This window comes from Perca flavescens, chromosome 9, assembly GCF_004354835.1.
Source record: "Perca flavescens isolate YP-PL-M2 chromosome 9, PFLA_1.0, whole genome shotgun sequence".
Lineage (NCBI taxonomy): Eukaryota > Metazoa > Chordata > Actinopteri > Perciformes > Percidae > Perca > Perca flavescens.
Window position 1 is genome coordinate 6773747 of NC_041339.1, and position 27213 is coordinate 6800959.

The 27213-nt window shown below is 40.5% G+C and overlaps 2 protein-coding genes across 5 annotated transcripts in view; one reads left to right on the forward strand and one right to left on the reverse strand.

Moving 5' to 3' along the window:
- Positions 1–464: 464 nt before the first annotated feature.
- On the forward strand, positions 465–16900 carry lrrc41 (leucine rich repeat containing 41). Of its 4 annotated transcripts, none has more exons than XM_028587323.1 (10): positions 465–905; positions 1876–1962; positions 2807–2865; positions 3074–3854; positions 5866–6129; positions 8639–8803; positions 9146–9244; positions 10388–10516; positions 13738–13810; positions 16095–16900. In XM_028587323.1, the coding sequence occupies exons 1-10, from the start codon at positions 788–790 to the stop codon at positions 16312–16314; spliced, it is 1995 nt and encodes a 664-aa protein (XP_028443124.1). In that variant the 5' UTR covers positions 465–787; the 3' UTR covers positions 16315–16900. The 4 variants fall into 4 exon arrangements, with proteins under 4 accessions (XP_028443124.1, XP_028443125.1, XP_028443126.1 ...); XM_028587324.1 differs by having other exon boundaries at positions 5866–6102; XM_028587325.1 differs by having other exon boundaries at positions 10388–10580; positions 16095–16216.
- A 5652-nt stretch (positions 16901–22552) lies between these two features.
- arhgap39 (Rho GTPase activating protein 39) overlaps positions 22553–27213 on the reverse strand; it is a 125753-nt gene continuing 121092 nt past the window's right edge. Inside the window, exons 9-11 of the mRNA XM_028588304.1 lie at positions 25360–25451; positions 24257–24426; positions 22553–22771 (exon numbers count right to left, since the gene is read on the reverse strand). Of these exons, the coding sequence (XP_028444105.1) occupies positions 22577–22771; positions 24257–24426; positions 25360–25451 (457 nt within the window). The 3' untranslated portion in view covers positions 22553–22576. The remainder of the gene's footprint in view (positions 22772–24256; positions 24427–25359; positions 25452–27213) is intronic.

Consider the following 27213-nt stretch of genomic DNA (forward strand, 5'->3'; position numbering starts at 1 on the left):
CTGTAATTAATTAGATAAATTTTTTTAATCGAGTCCCGGCCCTATATATATATATATATATATATATATATATATATATATATATATATATGTGTGTGTGTGTGTGTGTGTGTGTGTGTGTGTGTGTGTGTGTATACATACGTGCATGTATTAGAGTCAAAATCAGAAAAAAGGGCATTGTACAAAAAGGAAAAGAATAGAGTGGCAATGAATTAAATGAATTATGCCTATGAAATAGATAGACAGATGTGGCTTTATGAAATAAAATTTCCCTGAAAACAAATAAATGTGGACTAAAAGTAGTCCTTCAAAAAACATTTCTATATTGAATCAGTTACTGTACATATTTATATAGTTGTGCTTCATTCATTCATGTATTTATTTAACCATGTATTTCATAGGCACATTTATTAATTTAATATTGAATGAAATCGCATTCCAAAGAGCATACTGCTACAATGCAGAACATGTTTGGTCAGCTTCCTAGGGAGGACCACAATCTGCCATACCGGACGCTGTTAACTCCGGAAGAGGGCAGTAATGCAAGGATGCAAGCTTCCCAAAGAAGAGAAGAAGAACATGTATTTGTTTGTCAACCCATGGATGTAGTACCAACAACCATAGACATATAACGTTATAAGTTATAACTTAGCTACAGAGGAAGACCAACCGCTCGCTTTGCCTCACCTGACGTGGCTGGAACCAGTGTTGTGTTCTGTCAGTTGGTTAACGTTAAGTTACTATTAGCATCGATGTTAGTAAAAGATACACACATCAATGCTAAACAATGCCCGACACTGTCCGCAATGCAAGCCAAAGAGCTCCAAAGGAGATATATCTAAAGGAGATATGTTTCCAAGCTGTCAGGGAACATTATGCTGCTCTGGGAATTGAGGCTGTTCTTGGTAAGTAACCTTAATAGCCTGGGAGAAGACGAGTAACGTTAGCTAACAAAGAAAAGAGGGCGTTATGCTAACCCTAAATGTTATGCTAGAAGCTAGCGTGTACACATTCTATAAGTGGAGACGGACAGCTAACGTAATGTTACATATAACTCCATTCGATAACCTTGAAAGTTATGGCCATATTTTCAGTGAATGTACTAAAATAGCACCCACAATACCTTTCAAGAGTAGCTAGCTATCCCCTGAAATCTAAAAAAAATCATAATCCGCTTTATTGGTCAAGTAACGTTATGTTGAGCTAGCTAACTTAGGCCAGTGGTTCCAAAACTTTTTATGTCAAGTACCCCTAAACTGACACAAATTAGACAACGGACCCCCATTGAATAAGGTATTTTGCTTTTTAGATGTTTTGTTACATAAAGTGTATGAACCCCATGTCCAAGGTAGTCCTATAGTCTGCAATTGTGTTAACGTTACTCATGGATGGAATTATCGTGAAAATAAAGTATTCCCTTTTTTGCTGGTAACCCCCTCAAGGAAACCATACAGTCTATGGGCTTGACACAGGCTTTACCTCACAGGCTTGGAACACTATTGTCCCCAGGGGAAATTTGTGTTGGCATTGTGTTGCAATCTGTAACATAATTTGTTTTTCTAAAATCGACATAGAATCAACATAAAAACAACATAAGATCAACAAAGAATCTTAGGACATGAAGGATACAGACAATACAACATCTTAAAAATACTGTAATAATCAAAGTGCAAAAAGTGTTAGTGTATTTATTGCACTTTGCTCTGTTGTGCTTAGATTTACTATTGGAGTTCAGCAGCTTGATAGAAGTTGGGATAAACGATAAACGCTTTACCTGTGGTGATGGTGGTGATGATGATGATAATAATAATGATGAAAGAAAGTCTGTGTCCACTGTTGGAATGTCTTAACATTAACCAATCTGTCTTAATGTAGATCTTCCAACGCCTCTCATTACGGATCTTCTTCCTCATCTGACTGTATGTCAGCTGGATGAGCTCCAGCCTGCCCTGAACCAGAGGGGTAAGAACTGTAGTTGAAGTGCAAAAGAAAGTGTTTTGTATTTTTTTCTTCATTCGTAGACAGTAACACTACCTTTGTTTTGATCTATGCATTGGTTTTTCAATTCAATTCTATTCAATTTTATTTATAGTGTCAAATCACAACAGGAGTTATCTCAGGACACTTTACAGATAGAGTAGGTCTAGACTAGGGCTGGGCAATATATCGATATCGTGATATATGACTACATAATGTCTGGTCTTGGATATTGTAATATGACATAAGTGTTGTCTTTTCCTGGTTTTACAGGCTACATTACAGTGAACCTACCAGACTGTTGTAGCTGTTCTATTATTTGCCTTTACCCACTTAATCATTATATCCACATCACTGATGATTATTTATCACAAATCTCATTGTGTAAATATTTTGGGAAAGCACCAGTTGTCAACCCTACAATATTGCTGCAATATTGATATCAAAGTATGTGGTCAGAAAGATCGTGATATTTGATTTTCTCCATATCGCCCAGACCTAGTCTAGACCACACTCTATAATTTACAAAGACCCAACAACATTACTTACATCTTTATAAATACTATTTAAGTAGTTGTGCATTTTTATTCCCAACATGTATATATTTAGTACATTCTTTCCTTTGTATTTTTTTATCTTTATTTTTTTCAATATTTCTTCTTGTATTCTATCCTATTTATTATTACTTGTATATTCTGTATGTGTGCTGTATGTCTAATATTTAGCTGCTGTAGCACTGACATTTCCCAATTTGGGATCAATAAAAGTCTATCTTATCATTATTCAGTACATTTTTCCATTAGTTTTTTTCTTGTCTGCCTTGTCTCAGGGATATCAACTCACCCTGGGTGGATTGGAGTCCTACAGGATATGTGTGGACCTAACCATGTAGGTGCACTGTCTTCTTTAATAATCAACAATCTCATATAGTAACATCTAGAACCCATATGGTGTGTGTGTGTGTGTGTGTGTGTGTGTGTGTGTGTGTGTGTGTGTGTGTGTGTGTGTGTGTGTGTGTGTGTGTGTGTGTGTGTGTGTGTGTGTGTGTGTGTGTGTGTGTGTGTGTGTGTGTGTGTGTGTGTGTGTTACATTTCAGGTAATAGACTTCAACACAGAAGAAGCGGCCAAACACGAAGTCATGAGAATGCTTTTTACTCTCGTATTCTACGGCTTCACAAACCCCTTTGTCAAAAGAAACATCACAAATCTAAACACCCCATCCTTTCTGTGGGCTGCAGCTAAATGTATCAAACATTTTTTACTCACTACGCCAGTTGAAAGATTGACCGCTGAGCAGCGGCCACTTCTGGAGCTCTTGGAGAAGCGTATCGGGAGTGTTGGTGTATCGCAGTGCATTGATCTATCAAAGAGGAAGACACAAACTGCGCTGTATGTCCTCCATCGCCTGCTAGACCACGGTGTGGCTAAAAAGCTTGTCGTACATGTGCAATGCCCCATCATGCTGTCCTGGATCCTACATGGCAGGGGATCTCAGTACGTAAACCCCGAGCTGAAGAACCTAATGCACAGCAAAAGGGCAAGCTGCATTTCCCAAGCAGCCTCATTTAGCCCAGACGTGGCCAGTTGCAGTTCAAGTCTCGAGGCCGAGGCTTCAGAAGATCAGGATGACCAAGCCACTCCCTGCAAACGCTCCAGGTTGGATTATGACGAGGAATCCGGAGAAGCGAACTTTACTGTGGACCCGCAGGTTCTCTGTCAAAGCTTCACTCCGTGTGATGGGCGCTCGTCAGGGGCTTGTCCATGGGGACAGATCGAATGTCTGGAGATCAGGCAGTGCGGGTCCAACTCCCTCAGAGTGCTAAACTCTGCCCTGCCCACATTTTTTTGCCTTCGCTCTCTAACACTTCATAGCATTGGTAAGTTTGCTAATTAAAGGTGCCGTAGGTAGGATTGCGACGATCCAGGACTTAGCCAAACATTTTGAACGACAACTTTTCATTTTTGTTCCGAATGTACCACATTATGGCCATATGGTTCAAGTCTAAATTGCCTTATTTAAAATGTGATAACAGTCACTTATTCACTAGTCAAACTGTTTTAACACAAAAACAAAAAGAGCCACAAGATGGCAGAAGGGTACTTTAGAACAGCATCTTGATTTTGCTGATTTGCAAAAAGCCACCAGATCCTGGGAGAAAAAACAAATACTGCATCCTGCTTTTGATTTTGATGATAATCTTTAGATAATAGATAATCTTTTAGGGCATTTTAGGCCTTTATTTTCATAGGACAGCTGAATACATGAAAGGGGGGAGAGAGGGGGAACGACATGCAGCAAAGGGCTGCAGGTCGGAGTTGTTCCCGCGGCCGCTGCGTCGAGGACTAAACCTCTATATATGGGCGTGCTCCACCAGGTGAGCTACGCAGGCGCCCAGATTTGAAATCGTAACACCCCGATGTATCATTGAGGTCTAACAAAGGTATTGAATATCTTTCCAACTGCATAAAACATTTGCAAAGCTGGTTTTTTTTAACGTATTTTATATCCATCCATGTTTAGCTTGCAGTCTTGTTGCTCTCTGCCTTTTTTGGTGCATTACTGCAATGCTTCCTCTAGATCAGTTGAATAGTGTGAAACCATTGGCAGCAATGTGCATGTGTCACTTGTACACGAGGCAAACCCAAAAAACTGCTCCATAGCTGCTCGAGGTTGAAAACTCCACATTTTGCTGTCTTGGCCTTTAATGAGGCCTTCCTCTAGGGGTGGCTATGTTCACTGCTTGTACAGATGCCATACCTGAATTTTGGTACTGATACCAAAAAAAATTTTTTGTTCACACAAACTACAGTCAACTCATTCAGCTCCATTGTAATTCTTAGAGAACAGTATCTCAAAACCTGGACAAATAAGTAAGATATTTAGTTCTTCTTTTTTGTGATTTGGATGAACTGAACCTTTAACATAATTTATGCAGAATTTGTATTGCCATTGCAATATATTTTTTTGTTCAATAATGGAATTTAGGTTTTATTTATATTTTACAGGAGTGCAGAAAAGTTAATGTGAGGCACTACTGCTTTGTGTTGTGAGACTTTAAAATAGCGAAATCACACTCAATGCTTGCTTGGTCATGAATACTTGCAATACTCTGTAGGAGACAGAACTAAGTCCTGGATTTCATTCACATGTAATATACAGTATATCGTACTTGGATGAAATATTTTCGGCATGCTGAAATCTACATCCCAACAAAGAATGAAATGCAAATTAGAACGGTCGGGGGAGGCAGTGTTGCAGTCTAAATTTTGACATTGATCTGCAGCCAAATAAAGGGATGCAGACTGTAGACAATATTGCTGTATTGCAGGGGTTTTCAAAGGTCCGCATCAGATTTTTATTCTAGGTCAAGTAAAAGGAAGTTTTTTCCACTTTTGCTAGACTTTTTGCAATGTTTTTGTTGTCTTATTCAATGTTTTTTGATCTTTTTCAACAATGACAGTAGAAAATGTATTTAAAAATAGAAAATGTTACACGATAAGGTATTGTATTCATAACACAAGGTACGGGCCGGATCTGGATTGACATGTAATTTGGTCCAGATGCGGACCTTGGTCCAGACTTTGAGATGCCCTGCTGTATTGAATCCATTTAATCAGTTGACAAAACTGAAATAGAGGATCACCTTCAAAGAAAAGGTGTGGTGTGCACAGGGTTCCAAATTAACTTTTTCAACAACCAGCCAAATGGCTAGTGAATGTTCAAATTTCACCAGCCACTCAATAGATTATCATTGTTGTTTTTTTTGCTGGTGAGTGAAGCAAATCTCCCAGCCACTTGCATGTTTTACCGGCATTTGGCTGGTAGATGGTGCTAATTTTGCATCCTGGGTGTGTGCAAATGATTAGTTTTTGTGTTTGTTTGTGCAGCGACCTTCAGGGACTCGGATGTGTTGTGCCTGGCCAGAGCCCTGAAGCAGCTGTCGGAGAGTCCCCGCAGCTGTCTCACGGATCTGAGCATCAGCGTCCTGCCGTACACCCGGCTCATGGGGATCCTGCTGGACGCGAGCCCCAACGTGACGTCCCTGCACGTGGAGATCCAGACTGTGATGTGGGGGCCCCGCTTCTTACCACATCATCCCAGGATGGCTGAGTTGGACGTGTCAGGTGCTGTGAAGCTTCTACCAAAGTTAGGTAACACTTAAAGTGAGCGGGATTGAGAGTGGGCATGGGCCGGTAACCGGTTTCAAGGTATGCCAGGGTTTCAAAAAGTCACGGTTTCAAAAACGTCACGGTTTAAAAAAAATCATAGTTTCAAAACCACTAAACTTTTCCCTCATACCGTTCCTGCGGTAAGAGCAGTTTTTTTTTATGAGCAGTTTAGAAATCCCTCTCTCTTCCAGTGTGCAGTGGGTTTGAAAATAAAATTAATTGTGTTCAATGGGGGAAAAAAATGATTTCAAAATAATACATTGGTAACACTTTACCTAAAGGTATCTACATAAGAGTGACATGACACAGTCATGACACATGAACCCTAACTCTAACCATAACTTGTCATGACAAAAACCGAATGACACTTACTGAAAGAAGCACTATGTCATATGACTTGTTTATAATGTTTATGACACGTTCATGACAGTGTCATGTCACTCTCATGTAGATACCTTCAAGTAAAATGTAACCAATACATTTTAAAGCTGTAATTGCAATACTGTGAAACCGTGATATTTTTGCTGAAGGGTATAATACCGTCACAATCTTATACCGGCCTGTGCCTAACTGAGTGTGTATTCTACCTGTTGAAACATAAGATAAGTGTTGACCCAGTCCCGTGCTCAGCAACAGCAACACATCCTGTAGTGGTTAGGGGGCAGAGTAACCTCAGTGTTACAGAATGATTTCAACCAAATTAATTCATCTCAGATTTCATTCACAGTTTTAAAGGGGACTTGCTTTTTTAACAACCTGTGAAAGAAATAAAGCTTTGAGTTGTAGTTGAACCACTTAATACTTCAGAATAGACAGGCAAGTTCCAGAGGACAGTATATGGGTAATATAAACATTTAGACTGCAACTGGTATTACATTATTGGTTAATCAGTGGATTATTTACTGGGCATGTCAGAAAATAGCATTTCTTTGCTTATTATTTTGTAGTACTTCTTATACAATTTTCCAAGATGACATCTTCAAATTTTTTTTGTGTTGTCCAGCCAGCAGTCTAAAGAAGAAGATATTTGATTCACAATTATATTAATTGTATAAAACTGAGAAAAGCAGCACTCTGAAGAAGCTAGAACCAGAGGATGTTTGGCATTTTTGCTTGAAAAATGACTTAAAGGGATAGTTTGGCTTTCTTTAAGTAGGGTTGTTGAGGTACTTATGACGATAGTCAGTGTATTACCTACAGGGGATGACGGATAGCACGGCAACAGTTTGGAGAAGACAGGACAGGAGTACTGACATGGAAATGGGAGCTGCTTTGGACAGGGTCAGCAGCAAAACATGTTTTAGCCAATTTAAAGGCCCACCTAAAAATAAAAAATCTGTTTAAGTGTACGCTATATTTAGAATATTTTCCCTGCTTTACCTTGCCGTGAGACAGCCCTCTCCTCCAGTTTCCACAGAAGTTTCCCCTCCCTCTCTATCAGCTGTTCAGTCTCCCTCTGCAAAAGTTCTTTTTCTGTTTACGCCAGTTCATAAAGGTATCCTCTTGGCTCCACAGTAAAACAACCTTTCCTCCCTGCTGTCATATTCACTCTTTTTATGTTCTTGTATTTGTTGATTTAACCATTAAAAGTCTGACCCAAACATCTTATCTGTGGCATAACAGAGTGGGCGGAACAGTTGCGCCTATACGTATGAATATGTTGAGAAAATGTAGTGCCAAAGGAAAAGGCTGTCTGACAGCAAGGTAAAAATAATTTTTAAGGTGATTAAAAGTATGTTTTGCTGCTGACCCTGTCTACAGCAGCTTCCATGTCGGTGCTCCTGTCTGCTTCTCCAAACTGTTGGCGCGCTAACCGTCCTCTACTGTAGCTAATACACTGACTATTATTGATAAGTAGCTTATACAACACCACCTTATACAAAGCTGAACTATCCCTTTTAAACAACGCATCATTGATCAATCAAAATTGATCAATGAGTCTTCTGTTGATCAACTAATATCTTTTGGGCATTTTTAGGCCTTTATTTTCGACAGGACAGTTAAGACTTGAAAGGGGATAGAGAGGGGGAATGACAAGCAGTAATGTTCTAAATAAGTAACAACATGTTCTATAAGTAAATAGGATAAATAGGTTTGGAATTATTTTTTACAACTGAAATTATTTTTTTGTTATTACAGAGGGAAAATACTGAAAAAGGTACTGTTGGGTACCGGAACCGAATTCCAGGTACCGGTATCAGTACCGTAGCAGAATAAAAGTGAACGGTAGCCAACCCTAGAGACTAGAGACCAGAGTTGTATTACATTTTTTGGTTGTATCCACATGGTTGAATGCACTTCTTGTAAGTGGGTTTAGATAAAAGTGTCGGCTAAATAAATGAAATGTAATCCTAAACTGTCTTTTTTTAAAGAGTTTGTTCAAAAAGGATTAATACAGCAGAATGGTACTGAGTTCTAAATACTAATACTAATACTAAAGTAGTGTAGTGTTTAAAAAAAATCAATCTACGGTGACTGTTTTCTTCCGCAGAGCTGCCCCTGGAGAAGCTGGCAGTCAAAGTAGCTGAGCTCCAAACAGATTTGCACTTCATCACGTCAGTGCTGCGCCGCTCGCCACATCTCACCTCGCTTCACGTAGCCGGGATGAGATTACCAACGGGCTCCTCTCAAAGCCAACTCCTCACCGCTCTCTCAGGTAATGTGTCACGTCACTGGAAGGCTTTCACCGCAGTTTGAGTGTCCAGGCCTTCCTAAAGGTGTACACAAAGTCCCAGGGAATTGTGTGTTGTGAGATGTGATGTGTAGAGAGGAAAGCTGGAGGATCAGAGTCAACATAGTCTCGCATAGCCAGACCTTCCTCCCCAGCGCTGTGGAGGAGGGTCTGGCAATGCGAGACTAGTCATCAGTTGACATAAACCCATCTACAATAAGCCAATATTCGTGCCCTAATATTGGCCTGGTCATTTTATCTGTCTTAACTGTAAAACAAATATAAGTGTGTCAGTGCTGTCAGTAATGACAAATGGTCAACTTTTAGAGTCTAGTCATTTCTTGAGGACTCTCAACTTGGAGGACATGAAGCTGTCTGACTGTCTCCCTGAGATCCTGAACCTACTGAGAGACTGCAAGTTGGAAGGTAAGAAAAAGAGGGTGACTCCTAAATGCAATGTAGATATGGCCCAGTGAAGCTTCATGAACCATTTTCTTTATTTCTGAGCCCACTAGATGGCTCTCTCTGTTCAACACGGGCTGAAAGCACACTGAATTGTCATTCCTTGAGCCTTTTTCTTTAAACCAAGAACGCCATCTAGTGGGCTCAGAAAATAAATAAAATGGTTATGAGGCTTCATCACTAACGGCAGGAGAGCCATCAATGCAAACACCTCTGCTACTTTTTTTTTAAATAATGTGTGAAGAAACTACACTACATGTCTCAGAAAAGAGTCTTAAGCTGCATTATGCAGAAGTATCGCTTAGAAATTACAAGCATTCCGGCTAAAACACAAACCAGGGCTGAAAAGCACAAGTTTGTTCTAGGCCCAGTGATTAAGGCTCTGCAGCCTTGAGTAAGGACATAGGGGACATTACCGGGTATTTAAGACTGCTTCATTTTAAGCAGATACAACATGCAAAATAGCTCTGGGGAGCTTATGTTTTTTCGCCCAGCAGTTTTCCTTGGATTAGGGGTTCCACCCTAATCCACCTGCTACATCCTGCCATGTCCTGCTACGTCCTGCAGTGCCCTAGTATGCCCTGCTACACCCTGTCACGCCCTGCAGTGCCCTGCTACACCCTGTCACGCCCTGCAGTGCCCTGCTACATCCTGCTATGCCCTGCAGTGCCCTGCTACGCCATGAACTACTGCAACTACTAGTTTTAGTCATAGTCCCATTATCTTTATTGTGACTATTATTGCCACTGTTCATCACACCTCCAACCACCTACCAAGAGCCTGGGTCTGTCCATGGTTTCTTCCTAAAGGGAGTTTTTCCTCGCCACGGTCTCCCTAAATGCTTGCTCTTAGGGGAATTACTGGAATTGTTGGGTCTTTGTAAATTATAGAGTGTGGTCTAGACCTACTCTATCTGTAAAGTGTCTTGAGATAACTCTTGTTACGATTTGATACTATCAATAAAATTGAACTGAAAATGCTTAATGCATCTTTACTGGCACCTGTTAGTGACTTTATTATTCTCCGTCAGTGTTTCTTTTCTCATTGGAAGGTCTGAAAGGGAATTCCTCATGTTCTTTGCTCGTTTCCTCTCTCTCTGTCTCTCAGAGCTGCGGTTTAATGACTGCCGCCTTCTGGAGAAGTGGAGCGACAAGGAGGAGAGTCTGCAGCAGCTGGTTGCTGCTCTGAAGACAGTGCCTTCCCTCCACACACTCAGCCTGGCTCAGAATCGGCTCGGTGAGCACATGAAAATATGGATTCATGCATGTTTAAACAGGCTAGTGTGGACAGGGATTAACAGGTTAGAAGAAACAGTCTCAGTAGCACTCCCTCTTAACCGAAAGGTGACTTAAAACCTACCTTTTTAGTCAGGCCTTTTAATAAACAACTTATTTATTTATTTTCTCTATCTAGCTACTTATGGTGTATATCAGGGGTATTCAACTAAATTTTAAAAAGGTCCAGTTAGAGAAAATGTTCTGAAGCAAAGGTCCGGAAGATCTTAATGTCTAACAATTTAATTTTATATATATTTAAGTAGCCTAGTAGTTGTATCAACATCTGAATGTAATCAATAACTGACCATCAAATGAATTCAGTACAATTCAAAAACTTGTTGACAATATTTATTGTCACGTAACATAGAACTGATATGTATGACTGTATATGTATATTGTTCTCTCATTAACTAAATAAAACTAGGGCTGCATTTCAAAATACAGGGCTTAAAAATGAAAAAAAATCCTGAGCCTGAAACTTTTTGGAAGGGGTAAAGTCCTTACATTACACATCACAATCACAACTTTGCATTGTTTAGCTTTTCATAAACTCTTGGACAAAGCCGTTATGTTTAAATAACTCAGCCATGAAAACGGCTCAGGGGTGAAAAAGGTGAGAAGGATGTTACCCCTCTGGGGGGGTCCGGGGGCATGCTCCCCCGGAAGAAAATTTTAAATATGACATATGTATATATATATTACACAGTTGTCAATCTGATGCATTTTGAGATGCATTTTTTGCCAACCAACAGTGTAATATTTCAATATGCACTCATTAAAGTTAATTTGACTGGCAAAACAGTTAAAGTCCTTCTGACATTACACAATAATAAAAGTCATAATTTATAAAACTAAAACAACCATATGTTAAATTAAGAGTCAATGTGAATTTACATATTGCAATAATATCATAATCCTACAATGAATCATTGTGAAAACTAAAATGTACTACTTTGGCCAGGTCATCATCAAAAAAGTGAATTAGTACATTCATGATTTTGTCCATGTTGATATTAGCTGCTTAATTTAAATGTATTAAAAACGTGGCATTGTTTATCTTTTCATATAGCTAGCTAGACGTTTAAACTCTGGGACAAGGCCGTTATGTTTAAATACCTGCCATGCTAATTCCAAACAGACAGCTTTGTCAAGGCAGTTTGGGCTTCAGATAGTACAGTATCACGGTCGGTCAGTAAAGGAACAGTCGCAGCGGTAGCCGCCGTTGCCGGTAACGTACTCGTATGACAGAGTGCACGGACCGAAGCTTTTGTGACTAGCATCTAATGACTAGCCAGCCCTGTCTTACCGCTGCTGCCGTCCGGTATCCTTCAACATGCGCTGCAGAAGCACCCGGCTCCCTCAGTTTGAGGCACCAAGTGCTAATAACAGCTTCCCGTCTCCACCCTTTTCCTCTTGTCCTCTATTCATGCCCAGCGCTATTTGTTTTAACTCCTTTCTCAACTAAAGCTGCCTGTATCTACATGCTCCAGGTTTGATAAACTTTGCATCCATTTTTTTAGCCGCGTTACCACGGAGACCACACTCTCGCTTTTCGGCAAAGACCCGCCCTACTTTGCATCTGATTGGCTAGAACTCGTTTCATTGGTAGGTGGAAGTTCGATGATTAAATGCAGTGCATCAAAACAAATCCCATGTGGACTTTTTAATTTATTTGTTTTTCTAAAATATTCATATGCCAGAAATCCGGCACCAGGCCCGATTACTTTCAACTCTGTGTTAGTTAGAGCTGCGTTCCTCTTATATTGGTAGGTGAAATCAATTGACTCTTTGAGTTAGGCCAGCTGATACCGATTTTAGCCGATCCCGATTTCATTTTTTCCATTCACTTTACAGCACACACAAATATTTATTTTCTGTCTTTTCTTTATTAGAACATTTTGGACAGAACATAAAACATTTTTTGAACAGATAATGGATCACTATAAAATAGAACTAAATTACTCCTGGTGTGGGAAATTCACACACATCTAAAGTACAATGTTAGAACCATTTCCTTCTTTTTACATCTAATATCCAACTTAATATAGTAAATATAGTCTTGCAGTATAAAGATATTTCTCAAAACACACACGCAGGCCTGTTTGAACGTCAACTGTAACGTTACCTGAAAACATAAACATCACACAGATGATTTAACGTCACCACTCATTTTACACACAGTTTAGCAACAAAACTAAACGCTGGGTGAAGATTACTACGGTTTTAATGTTGGTTTGGAGCGGTAGACTACTATCCCCACTAACCTGGAAAGCGTTTTAAACAGTAACGTTAATACAGCGTGTCTACAGCTTCTCTAGCAGCCGGACGTCAGAGCCAGAGGGACAGTCACCGCAGCGTTCGCTAATGTTAGCTTCTTGTCTCATCTGGGGTCTGATAAAAAGCAAATTCATCAAAGTCAGTGTGCCCGACGCTATTTTCCGATAAACTGTAGCTGTCATATTTCACGGGACCCGCGGTTTTCATGTTCCACTTATTCAGCCTCAGAGGGGAGAGAGAGAGCGGCTGAGATCAGAGCAGACAGCTCATGTATAATTACGACTTTATGACATTTCATAAACAGCTGACTCGTCTATCTCCCCCTTTCTCCATCTCACTCGTCTATATCTCCCTTTCTCCGTCTCATTCGTCTGTTTCGCTCCCTTTCTCCGTCTCACTCGTATTTTCCTGAACTTTCTCCGGCACACTCGTCTGTACTTCTCCCTTTCTCCGTCTCATTCTTGTGTTTTCACTCCCTTTTTCTTTTTAATCCAACTTTCTTTTCCTGTGTAACTTGCCTCAAACTCTCTCATCTCTCGGCGCTGTAGAGTCCCAATGTTTACCCCCCCGGAATGCGAAGACTTCATTGGCTGAGTGGTATCACGTGGGATGGCTTAACTCACATGCGTCTGTGCGTTTCCTCATCCACTAAACCACTACCGTAAAGAATACAAAAGCTGCGCATATTAAAATAGAAGCGCCCGTCAGGTTTTAATTCATAATCTTTTGTTTTGGTCCGGGTATTGTATGAAGCAAGTGTGCTACATTTACATGGATGAAAAGTGCTATATAAATGAAGTCTGATTGATTGTATCTATTCTGTGGGCGTGTCTCTAAATCGTGAATAGTTTTGAAAGCAAATGTTTTAACTGTGTTAAATAATGGGACTTTCTATGTCTACAGCCAAGAACGTGTGTGTGCTGGCGGAGCTGTTCTCAGGACCCTCACCGAGCTCAGTGAGACGACTCGACATCAGGTGAGACCCTAACCCCAGCAGCAGGAGGATGCCTCAAGCCGCCTACACATGATCCGCAGTAAAATCGCTCTGCGCTGGCTGTTTACTGGCTTATTGTTTCCCTAGAGGGAGAGCAGTGCTCCAAATTAGAATTTTTCGGTTTTGCCGCGGCTCATGTGTAGGCTTCAACACTACTCTGGTGGTCGGATTTGAAGGAGTAGTTATACCACCTGGTCATATAGTTTTTATACATTTTTCTTTTAATTAGCAATTAATTCCAAGTTTTTTTTTGAAAGATACATTTTCGGGCATTCCCTCCTTTAATCTTCAGGACAGCTTGATTATGAAAGGGAAGAGAGAGGGGGAAGACATGCAGGAAGTTGCTGCAGGTCAGACTCGAACCCTGGGCCTCTGTGTTGAGAAATAAACCTCTACATACGGGCGCTCTACCAACTGAGCTACTTGGGCGCACAAGTAATAATTAATATAAGAGACTAAATATGTTAGCATGTGTATATTGTATTAAAGTGCTCATATAATGCTCATTTTCAGATTCATAATTGTATTTAGGGGTTGTACCAGAATAGGTATATTTTTACCATATTTTTGTTGTACTGCACATTGCTGCAGCTCCTCTTTTCACCCTGTGTGTTGAGCTCTCTGTTTTAGCTACTGTAGAATATTAGCTGTGTGCAGTCATTGAGGAACTGGTTCAAGGAGATGTCTCTGACACATAGAAGGTTAAGCCTTTAACTATAGTTCAAGCCTTTTATGGCATAAGAATGCATTGTATACCAGACAGATAAGCAGAAGAACAGGAAAAGAAAGTTAAGAGATTAGGAGAGGAAGTTGCATCACACAGAGGCCCCGACCTTGGTGTGTGTGTGTTTGTGAAAGATAACCGTTTCTGTCTAGGCACTAAGGAGACACCCCCCTGTGAGGAAAGAATAAAGACACAGGGAAAAGCTTAGATCGGAGTTGATTCAAACCGAGTTCCTAGTGGACCGGGCTTTGACTTAAAGGTGCCGTAGATAGGACTGTGAAGATCCAGGACTTGGCCAAAAAATTTGAACATCGACAACTTCTCAGTCCCTCCCCCCTTTCTACTAAAGCCCAAAACGTTCTACTCAGCCCCTCCCCCCATAAGGGAGAATGAATGCGTGTGCATGAGCAGTGATTGACACACAGTTAGACACCCCCCCTGGCCCTGATTGGTGCATCTGAACAGAGCGGTGGATTTTTTGCAAATCACACTACAGGCTGTAGGTGGTGCCAGAGGAGCCAGATCTTTTTTTAAATGACCTGCCTAATGTAGTTCTACTAGAACATAGGGTCAGTTTCAGCAAATATGACAGAAAGTTAGTTTTATAAGTCTTACCTACTGCACCTTTAAGGTCTGTTGCTAGGGAAACTTAGACTCTGTTTTTGTGAACCCACAATTATGTTGTCAGTAAACTTTGCTTAACTGAACTCTTCTCGGATTGATCCTTGTTGTCTGGTAAACTTAAGTCCGAAGAAAGAAGGCGCGGGCCTTATTTTGGGGCCTGTCTTTTGGACAGAATTCCTTACACTACCAAGTGAGGCATCTCACTTCTGTTCCATCTTTTTTTTTTTTTTTTAATAATCTTTTGCCCATTTTTAGGCCTTTATTGACAGTACAGCTGGAGAAATGAAAGGAGAAAGTGAGGGGGGGATGACATGCAGCAAAGGGCTGCAGGTCGGAGTCGAACCCGGACCCGCTGCGTCGAGGAGTAAACCTCTATATATGGGCGCCCGCTCTACCAACTGAGCTATTCGGGCGCCCTTGTGTTCCATCTTTGTTGGGAGTCGCTCATGCGCAGTACCTAGGTAAGGACTACTAGCCAGTCAGAAGCAGAGTATGAGGGAGTGCCACGCTAGCCAGCATTTTGTAACACACGTGTGTTACAAAGTGACGCTCTGTTGTTTGTCTCTGAAGTAAAGGCTGGACTACAATAGAGCTGTTTGGAGCAGTTTGTGAACAGTGTTTTCTGTTGGAGATGGTAAGTCCCTTTGGGGTGGGACTTGGGGCTTTTTCACTTTGTAAACCTATACCTTGCACAAAAAAAGATATATAACACAAAGATAAGGTAAAAAGCATAATATGAGCACTTTAAGTTACAGAATGCCACACAAAGTGTACATTACATTTCCAATCATGAATGCATAGTTTGCCCCATACTATCATGTTATCCAACACTCATTGTAGATTTAGTTTAGAGTTGTTTTTTTTTTATTACATTATATAATATAATAATTTCCATGTACTGCCTTTTGTCCCGAACAGCTCCAACTTCATTCAGCCCGCTGAGCTGCTGGAGTTCGCCAAGAGATTGAGGACACATCCTCCGCCACATCGATTGACCCTTGACCTCAGGAAAAACCCAGGGGATCGGGACCCCGACACATGGAACGCGGCGCTGAAGAGGCTCCGTCCCTTCTGCGTTCTCCTGGTGGAAGGATGGAACTCCACCGACACGATGGCTGACCACATCAGCAACATGTGAACACTGCTAGAGGAACAACGGAGTGGCAGACAATCCCTGTTGGAGCGAAAAGTGGCTGTAAAGTTAGCAGAAGTTTGACAGAAGAGTGACTGTGGTCATTTTGTGTTCGGGTTCAAACAGCAGGAGGTTCCAATGAAAGGTTTGTATGAAGTTTTTAGGCTTTTTTTTTTTTTTAACTTCCCAAACCACACCTGCAGCACGAGTCAATTCTCCACTGTCCATTTCATGCAGTATTGTTCTAAACATCTAGTATTTCAACATGTTTAAATACACAACTTCCATTCTGTCTCAATTGCGAACTAGAGTGCAACATGTGTACATAGTGTACTGAGCATTCGGCTGGAAAGAGGAGAAGGGGATGAAGCCGTAGGAGGGGGTGCTTATTGACATTGACATTTTCTTATTCTACCATAATTACAATTATGGAAGACCAGTCCTCATTTTTGCTTTAATTAGTTGTGACATTTCATTAGTTCTATGAAAGTTAAATCTATTTCATTTGTTCTCTTGTATCAGAGTGCTGGTTGCACTGTTGGAAAAATAAAAGGAGCGTCCCGTCAGTTTGACATTTGAATCATTTATTAAACCAACGTCCGTTACACTTCCAGAGTCTTCCCTTGGACAGAGTGTGAGTGAGAGTGGACATTAAGATACAACTGGGGAAAAAAAAAACCTGGAGGGTTGACGTCGGAGGTGAAGAGCAGTTTCACAGCAGCTTCCTCACACCGTCTCTTCATTGTCATTTTCTTTACATTAGACGAACAGCATCGACACACCGACTACCAAATCATCATTAGTAGGAACCAAGTAGAAAAAAAAACAATCAGAAAAACGGATTAAAAGAGCGTAATCTTTTTCTTAGTGGATTTTTTTTTTCTTTTAAAGCTAAATACTGTAACACTTATTTTCTGTAAATTCAGTTTGTTTTCCTTGTATGTTCTCATATTTTTAGTAAATTCAAGTCGAAGAGAGTGAAGACCCTATGTCTGCATGCTAATCTGTTGATTTGCTGGGTCTCATCTACAACCATCTCTTACATAAAACAAAGACACTCTCACAAACGCACAGCACTTACACACTCGTACACACTGCCGCAACATTTCGGCTTGGCCACGCTATCTCCAAGGCTTCTCATTCACTGTGATTTTACAGGAAATCAAATTAAAACATTTGGCCATATTCATACCTCCTAAAGAAATCAGTTGTCAAATGAGGGACAGGTTTGTTCTGAGGACTTAATTTTTCTTATATCGGTGACTTTAACTGAAACTTGTGCCCTTCTTTTTTTTATTTTCTCTAAAAAACTGTCAGAAAAGATGAGCTCACCTTCATGCCAAAATCAGATATACTGATTATCATAATGCGAAAATATTTTCACATTTGTAACTGCCGTAGGAAACTACCATGTTGACAGCTGCAGATGGTATGTTCAATGTCTCAGTTAGAGGGTGAGAAACTAACTGGACCCAGGATGACTAACTACTAGTGTAGTTCACAAATTGTATCTTGTTGGTTAGTAAGATAGTCACCAATAAATCTAAGGGTCACCTGTGTGGCGTAGAGTTAGGACTGTTTAAACCTGGCAACCCCACTATGAGGACAGGACGATGGCATGTTTTTTTTCTTGTATTTAGCAGCTAGTTTGATTCTAAGAAATGGTGTTTGCGGCACGGTTCAGCAATAGATGGCGATGCAGCTACTGTATATTGATGGCTGACGTCTGCAACCCGTAATCTGCCCAGACCTTAACAAAAGTCAAACTATTCCTCGAGACAAATCCCTTCTTTTTGGGAGTATGAATCAGACGTACAGTTACAGATATCGGGGCTTAAAAACACTTTGTGGTAGGCGTACTTGAGGGGATTATGGGTGGAAGTCCGCAGACTGTTTGGAGATGGATTTTAAATAGCCACCTTTAGACCTTTATCTGAGGGAGCAAAATGTACACTAACCTGACTTTGGGGGTGGGGGGAGAAAAATGAAAGAATCCCCCCCTGTTGCAAGAACTTTCACAGCCATATCCACGGTTACATGTGGTTTTTCTTGTTTTCTATAGACTTACTTTTACATAGTCTGTGACAGTGTCAATGTTCATGTTCTCTTTGTGGAGTGCGTATGTTAGAGTGAGTGAACTGCACATTACACACACAACGACACTCACCACAGTCGCTTCAAAAAGAAAAAAACAAAAAGTTTCTTTAGCCAAAGATTAACTGTGATATCTGGACTTTTTTTTTGACACACATTATTTCAGTTGTGTCACAAAAAACCCAAATGAATTAAACTAGTACAGCAACAGTCATACATCAACACATATGTGTCCTACCATAATGATAACTACAGTTGATTGCACATCCACGCACGCACGCGCGCGCACACACACACACACACACACACACACACACACACACACACACACACACACACACACACACACACACACACACACACACACACACACACACACACACACACACACACACACACACACACACACACACACACACACACACACACACACACACACGCCTACATTACAATAGCTTGAGAAGGCATTAAGGAAATCTCAAATAAATATAAATAAATTAAATCATATAAAAAGAATGGGTTAACGACATAGAAATTCTGTTAAATACAGCGAAAATCTCAAATGAATACAATAAACAACAGTACTTGCTTGTAGACAAAGACCATATGGATGCAAGAGACGGGTACGTTTTGTAAACAGTGACAGACAGACAAGCAGGTAGACACATTCACAAATCATTAGTGAGCAGAAAAAGGCCTGTTGGGGCCCAGTGGTGGTGGACTTGGTCTGTGGGGTTGGGGGGAGGGGAGGGGGTGTTGTGGGAGAGCTGGCACTCCTCAAATCCCTCCCAGGAAGTGTGGGCATGCTGTGTTGTGTCTGAAACATGAATGGTGGGGGCCTTTTATTGGCAGTGCTGCTATCATCCCTACTACTGGTTATCTGCTGCCCATGGTTACTCAGGATGCCTGTGGTCAACCGGACCAAATACTGTGGCAGAGTGGACAGACGTGACCAGATTTCCTCAAGATGACCTAATGCTAAAGATAGATAGGGCTGGGCAATAAATCAATATATATCGAATCGTGATATGAGACTAGATAAGTGTCTTAGAGTTCTTCGTAATAAGTGATGTCATTTTCTGAACTTACCAGACTGTTGTATTATTGTTGTTCTATTATTTGCCTTTACCCACTTAGTCATTATATCCACATTACTGATGATTATTTATCTAAAATCTCATTGTGTAAATATTTTGTCAAAGCACCAATAGTCAACCTTACAATATCGTCGCAATGTCGTTATCGAAGGTATTTGGTCAAAAATATTGTGATATTCGTTTTTTCACCGTTATCGCCCAGCCCTAACTTAAGACTACAAGACTCTTGTTGGGATCAGTTTACAGGCAATCATCTGTCTGAGCCTGGCTGCTTTTCCTTTGTTGGCACACGTTCACCAGTAAGGAGAAACTAAACTGGCCTTCTATGTGTTAAGTGATTCGAACATGGACACCAAATACACCTGCACCGTAGTTACTGTCTCCAGTGCTGCATGCTAGAACATTATAGCAATTACTATCCTGCACAATATGTAACACTCAGCATACCGTAATAGCACTACTAACCATAAGTGTGTGTATGATGCGAGATTATAAATTATATATTGAAAAAGGAAATAACAAATTCTCCCTTACAAAATAAATATAAATAAAAACACACACACACACTGTCTGGTATGACCAGTAGCTTATGGTGGCTAATGTTGGCTAATATTACCAAACATAGTACATCATTGAGTCGGTTTGATGACTTCATGATTCTTCTCTTTTTCGTGTTTCAGCATCCACCGTTACGACATAACTGTCGCTTGTGGCCGGCCACAGCGCCAGCAGACGTTAGATAGCATAGTCCCAACATGAAATACAGGAAACCCTCTTCTGAATCGGATTTCAAAGTGTTCACGCACACTATCCTGACATTGTTGACATTGCAAACCACGTAGTCACAATTCCTGTAGCAGTTTGTTAACAAGTAAGCCAGATAGAATAGAAATAAGCAGCGTATAGCTAGTTCATTTTCTAATTGTTTTATTTTAATATTGGATGTTGTTTGGAGGCAAGCAAAAAGTTGCCTGAAGATGGTCTGATGTCTGAGGTCTAGCACCGGAACATTTACAGTTCTTATATTTTTAGTTAGACGCTGTGCGGGAGTTTCTTTCCAACGTTTGACCACGTTGTAGATGTGCAAAGTATTTTAAATTATATATATATATATATATATATATATTTTGCAAGTTAGACACTGTGCGGGAGTTTCTTCGCAACTTTTGTCTCACGTTGTAGATGTGCGGAGTATTTTTCTGTTCCGAGTCTGTAGGTATACATCGGTTACACTTTACTCGAAGGTGTCTACATAAGAGTGACATGACACTGTCATGAACGTGTCATAAACATTAGAAACAAGTCATAAACGTTTATGACATAACGCTTCTTTTAGTACGCGTCATTCGGTTTTTGTCATGACAAGTTAGGGTTAGGGTTCATGTGTCATGACAGTGTTGTGTCACTCTTATGTAGATACCTTCAAGTAAAGTGTTTCCATAACTTCTAACTAAGCTAACGTTACTGCCGACAGCAGGCAAGAGAAAATATGAGACTTTTATATTAGACTATAATACTTTTGTTAATAAATGTAAGACTTATTTGGACCTTTTAAGGCCTTTTGAGGGGAAACTAAATCCAATGCTTTTGAAGACCGATGCCCTGAATTAAATCCCGTGTGCAGCCGATGGTCCTAACACAGACGGGGGGTGTCCACGTTCTCCTCACTTGATGGCTTAGTGGCCAACAGAGCTACCGTATTACCTCTCATCACCGTCTTCCTTCACAGCGACACTTGTTTACGGTCATGCTGGCACGCAACATCTGACTAACGGAATTAAGTTATGTTTTTGTCTCCGTGGTTTCTGTCCAGGGATTTTAAATTGACACCTGCCGACCGGCCAGATTGGTCTGTTTTCCGCCCCAAAAAACTGGGCGGTTGTTGCGTGCTTTTGTCTTGGAAACGTCATCTTTATCTCACAGCGCCGCTTGTTGAACTGATCTCACATTTTCCCATGAACGGCACTGTTGTGACGCGTCGTACGGCAAAAAACAAAAAAACATTTGGCTACTGGAAAATCTGATTGGCTTGGTAACTTTAAAAATCTACTAGCCGTGTTGGCTGGTGACCAAAAAAAAAAGCTTGTCATTATGAGGCAGGATCACAAACAAGAGGAGCCTGTGTGTGTGGAGGTCTCAGCTCCTACTAAGTTGTGGCAGTGTAAAACGTTGGACACAGCTTGGCCTTTACACCTGGTGTCTGAGGCACACTGTACATATAGCATAAGTACTGAGGGAATGGGGCAGTTAGGCTTTATATCTTGTGGAAATCTGGTGCTGGACCCTAGCAATCATTTGCTTAGCTAGTGTATGTGAGAGACTTTAACACCTGTGGCATTTGAATGCATCCTTCATCTAGGTGCTTAATTCTTGCTTTGCGTTCGATGGTTATCGTACGCTGCAGAAGGTGGAATCGTGGGGCGAGACTTTTCAATGCAAGTGTGTGCATGTACTGATATATGTGTGTGTGTGTGCATGTCAATTTGTACGTGACATGTGTATGTGTGTTTAAGCAGGGGGAAAACAAAGACAGAAATCGGTTCATGTTAAAACATACGAGTTGAATTTAACACGAACCTTCGAGGGGTCCTGAACTCTGAGTGTGCCAGTGACACTAACGTGAATCTGATGAAATGATGAGATCCCTGCTAATTCCTTCATACTGTATGTGGATAACTGTATTAATGCATGTGAAGGCACACACAGTACTGTTAGCATACGAAAACACTGGAACTCCAATACAGGTTTTTTTTTTTTTTTTTTTTTTTTTTTTTTCTTGTGTAAATGTCAGTTAAAAGGACTACATCTATAGAAATAGAAAAAAAAAAAAAAAAAAAAAACAGCTGGGTCAACTCAAATGTACAGTGGTCAAACTCGAAAACAAGGCAGTTTTGTTAGTTCCAGAAAAGTAAACATGTTGAAGAGGCGAGGTATTCACCCAGCGGCAACAATGTGTATGTATGATGTTCCTGTGCTGGGGGAAGAGAGTGTGTGGGGGCCTGTCATGGAGGGGGTTGAAGGGAGTGTAGGGGGGTAAAGTATGGATGGCGTGTGTGTGCGTGCGTGCGATGGGGGGGCTATAGCATTCCATCCATGAAGCTGGTGTCCAGCCGCTGGATGAGCACTCGGATGAAGGACATCTCCTTGCGCGTGTTCTCAAAGATCACCCTGGGGTCGTCGGACTGGCAGCGCAGACAGTTGGGAGCCATGACCATGGCCAGGTTGTTCACATCCATCTTGGTGATGGCCACATTGGCAGACTGGGCAAATACCTTGAACACACACACACACACACACACACACACACACACACACACACACACACACACACACACACACACACACACACACACACACACACACACACACACACACAACGTGCAGTTAGGGCTGGGCGATATGAAAAAAAAAAAAATACAAATTTTCGACCAAATACCTTGATGACGATATTGTAGGGTTGACAATTGGTGCTTTGACAAAATATTTGCACAATGAGATTTTAGATAAATGATGATCAATAATGTGAATATAACGACAAATAATAGAAGAGCTAGAACAGTCTGCTAAATTCAGAAAAGACAAGAATTATGTCATATTACAGTATCCAAAATCTAAGACTATCTCTAGTCTCATATCGTCATATTACGATATTGCGATATTCAAAACGAAGACATACAATACTATGACTTTTTCGACATACAATACTATGAGATTTTTCGACATGCTATACTATTACTTTTTTGGGGGACTTCCTGCTCTTTCCTCTATCTTTCCATCTGTGTGCATTCATATCCCAGTAATGCATGTTACTAACTTGCTCTGGGGAGCTTATTCCCCGGAGTCCTTATGTTTTCTGGCCTCGCAGCTGCTGCCGTGGTCCTGCTCGACGCCCTACACCTCTGCTACTATTATTTCTACTATTATTTCTAGTCATAGTTCTATTATCTTTATTGGTACTATAATTGCTACTGGTTATCATACCGACTACTATAATATTATCAATCACATTTCTCCATAGCTGTGTATCTGTATCAGTGTCTCTGTGTCCCAACTGGCAGCAGCAGATGGCCGCCCACCAAGAGCCTGCGTCTGTCCCGAGGTTTCTGCCTAAAGGAAGTTTTTTCTCGCCACTGTCGCACCAAATGCTTGCTCTGGGGGGGTCTAGAGCAGTGTTTCTCAAATGGGGGTCCGTGTACCCCTAGGGGTACTTTGGAGTACTGCAGGGGGTACGTGAGATTCCTTTTAGAAATGTTAATTTCAAATATATCAGTCATACATAATTCATAAAAATGTATTTAGTTATGGATTCTAAACATCTGAAGTAACATTTAAGTGTGTTTCAGTTACAAGCTTGTTAAGTAATGGTGCAGAGCTGTTTAACATGATTTTTTTCGACATACTATAACTTTATTTGACTTTTTTTAACATACGATGACTTTGACATTTATTCTATGACTTTGTTACTACTTTTTTTGGCATACTGTACGATGACTTATTTCATCATATTATACTATGACTTTGTTATGACTCTTTTTCGACACAGTAAACTATTACTTTTTCTTACTTTTTTTGACATACTACACTATGACTGTATTTTTTGACATACTATACAATGAATTTGTTACTACTTTTTTGACTTTTTAAAAATACTATACGATGACTTATTGGTACTAAATTGCTACTGGTGTGTGTGTGTGTGCACGTGCATGAGTGTGTGTGTATGTGTGTGTGTGTGTTTGCGTGTGTGTGGGTGTTACCTGTAGGAAGCGGATGAGGTAGCAGAGCACCAGTTTGTTGATGTGTGGCAGGCCTAGCACCACATTGACAGCTGCCTCTGGGTTGTCATAGTGATTGATGCACTCCTCATAAAACTCGTGAGGGATGAGAGGCTCCTCCAGCTCCCTGTACCAGAGCTTCAGCAGAGACGCTGGGGGGGGACACACAGACACAGAGGCAGCATGACATGAGAGCGCCATGAAAACTCATTTAAAGCCTGTTTAAGAACTAAATGAAGCCATTGGAACATTTACTCTGCTACGCTTATGTTACACTAACTGCATGTGCATCATCTTGTTGGGCTATGCCTGTAACAATTATTACATAATTGTCTAATTTTACATTATTTTACATGATCCCGGTTTCTTTGTTAACCGCAATGAATTGCTAACATTAGCTAAGGTCTTAAGGGGTATGACTGTTGATGGTAGTTGTTGATTTTGTTTAGATATGCTAAATTGTAATTGTAAAAAAGTCATTATTGGTCGGTCTGTTGAGCTAGAGCTAAAGCAGCGGTCACTTGTTGCCATATTAACTCCAAACATCCTGGGCTGTATAAAGAAATTGCCTTTGCCCGCGTTTCTGGGCCAAAATCTGCTTCACAAACCCTCTGATTAAATAAACATCACCACCCTTCACTTTTCTTTTTTTTAATGATAAAAAAGAGGGGTTGTTTACTTCATAGGCTGTGTACTTGTGTTATTACAGTATCTGGGTCACATAACAGGGATATATAACCAAACGATGTACCCTGGAATTCATTTTAAACTTTAATTTGTTTAAAAAAGTAATAAAGAAAGAAAGAGACCGTTATATTGTTAATCGCAATTATTTCTGAGACAATTAATTGTACAGCAACATTTTAAATTGTTACAGCTCTGTTTGGGGCTACAGAGAGTTAGTGTGAGGACTCAGTGAGTGAATCTGCTCAAGTTATTCACCAACAACTTCCTGTACATGACAGCAGTGTGGAGGACCACCGCAGTGTGTGTGTGTGTGTGTGTGTGTGTGTGTGTGTGTGTGTGTGTGTGTGTGTGTGTGTGTGTGTTGTGTGTGTTGTGTTGTGTTGTGTTTGTGTGTTTACCTGGGATGTGCGGGTCCTCCAGTCCTGTGGGGATTTTCCATTGATCCACTTGCAGCTTGAGGGCATTGACTTCATCTATGTCCCCTGGCACCCTGGAGGTCAAAGGTCACAAGCTGGTTACACTTCAGCCCCTCGTCCCTCCAGTCTCAGTCTAGTCTTCTCTCTATGTTAAATTCCCCAATCCAATTCTATGAGAACTCTGATGAAAGTCGTTCTCATCGGTTTTATTTCTGTCATTAATTGCAACACTGTTTTCCTCCCTCAAGATATATCTGTGTGTACTTGCCTTGAGACAATCCTTCTGCCCATCCTGACCCTGCTTCTTATCTTACGACATGTCAGCTAAATGAATGTAGCGATTTTTAGAAAATGTGTAGGTCTTGTGTGTCTCATTAAAGCTTGCTTATGAAATTGCATATTAAACCGGGCCTACAATAACGTGTATGGCGGCCTAAAGCCTTTATTATACATACCTTTTTAGTGCACAGAATTCGAAGCTACAATTGTTGGCATGATTTTATAAATCTTGTTTTCATGTTAAACATACAGTGTCTCACGAAAGTGAGTAAACCCCTCACATTTGAGTAAATATTTCATTATATCTTTTAATGGGACAACACTGAAGAAATTACACTTTGCTACAATGTAAAGTATTAAGTAGCCCCACTGCATCACATACCCTTCACCATACCTAGAGATTGGCATGGTTTTATGTCGGTTAGCCTAATAGCTGGTTTGATTTGCATTGAGAGATGATTTTATGGAAAGTACTCCATGCCAATCTCTAGGTATGGTGAAGGGTATGTGATGATGTGGGGCTATTTTAATTCCAAAGGCCAAGGGAACTTTATCAGGATGCATAGTATCCTGGATCCATGAAATAACTGGCCTTTAAAAATAAAAATCTGCCCACCTCTATGGGAATTTAACATAGGGGTGTGCTGACTTTAGTTGCCAGCGGTTTAGACATTAATGGCTGTGTGTTGAGTTATTCTGAGGGGACAGCGCATTTACACTGTTATACAAGCTGTACACTTAATACTTTACATTGTAGCAAAGTGTAATTTCTTCAGTTGTCCCATTAAAAGATATAATGAAATATTTACTAAAATGTGAGGGGTGTACTCTTGTGTACTTTTGTGATATACTGTACATGTGGCACAGTGAATCTATATCTGTGGTAAGTGACTACCTCATCTATAGGCCAGTAAGCCGGTTATTAATGTTTTTTTTCCGTATAGTCTTATATTTGCTAATAACATATTGGATTCATTTTAAGACATTTACATTTCTGTAAAAAAGTTAACAATTAATCAATTATCAATAATTTGGTGGCCCCACTGCAGTAACTCTGAGGACCCCCTAGGGGTCCCAGACCCCCTGTTGAAGATCTCTGCAGTAGATGGTGGGATTCAAACCACAAAATAATTGTGATCGGATTGTTTCACAACAGTTTGTCTTGATATGGTATATACTGTAGTTGTTGGTGAAAACCTAAAATCCTGTTAACAGCTGGTTCCAGTGAAGGAGAGACCTGGAGCCGAGTGGATTCTGTCACACAGGAAAGCACGTTCTTTTACATCTTCCCAATGGAGAACAAAGTGAATAGGGAATTCAGTTTGAGGTTTTTGAGAGCTGATATTCTTAAGCTCCAGATATTGGGGCCAATATTTGTTATCTCTAAAGCAGCTTTAATTGCTTAGAGATAATGAATAATGGCATTCACCATATAAACTTTAAAGATAGGGGGGCTTAAAGAGACAGGCGCTAAAATCGAGGTATATTCAGAAAAAAAATGTGTTTTTTGAACATTAAAGGGTAATTTCAGTTTTTTTACCTGGACTCTGTTTTCCC

What these genes read in the sequence shown, in the direction of transcription:
- lrrc41 (XM_028587323.1), top strand. Translation starts at nt 788, where the DNA reads ATGCCCGACACTGTCCGCAATGCAAGCCAAAGAGCTCCAAAGGAGATA. An exon ending in GCCTGCCCTGAACCAGAGGG is followed by an intron (nt 1,963 to 2,806) that starts GTAAGAACTGTA and finishes GCCTTGTCTCAG; the next exon opens with GGATATCAACTCACCCTGGG. An exon ending in ATATGTGTGGACCTAACCAT is followed by an intron (nt 2,866 to 3,073) that starts GTAGGTGCACTG and finishes GTTACATTTCAG; the next exon opens with GTAATAGACTTCAACACAGA.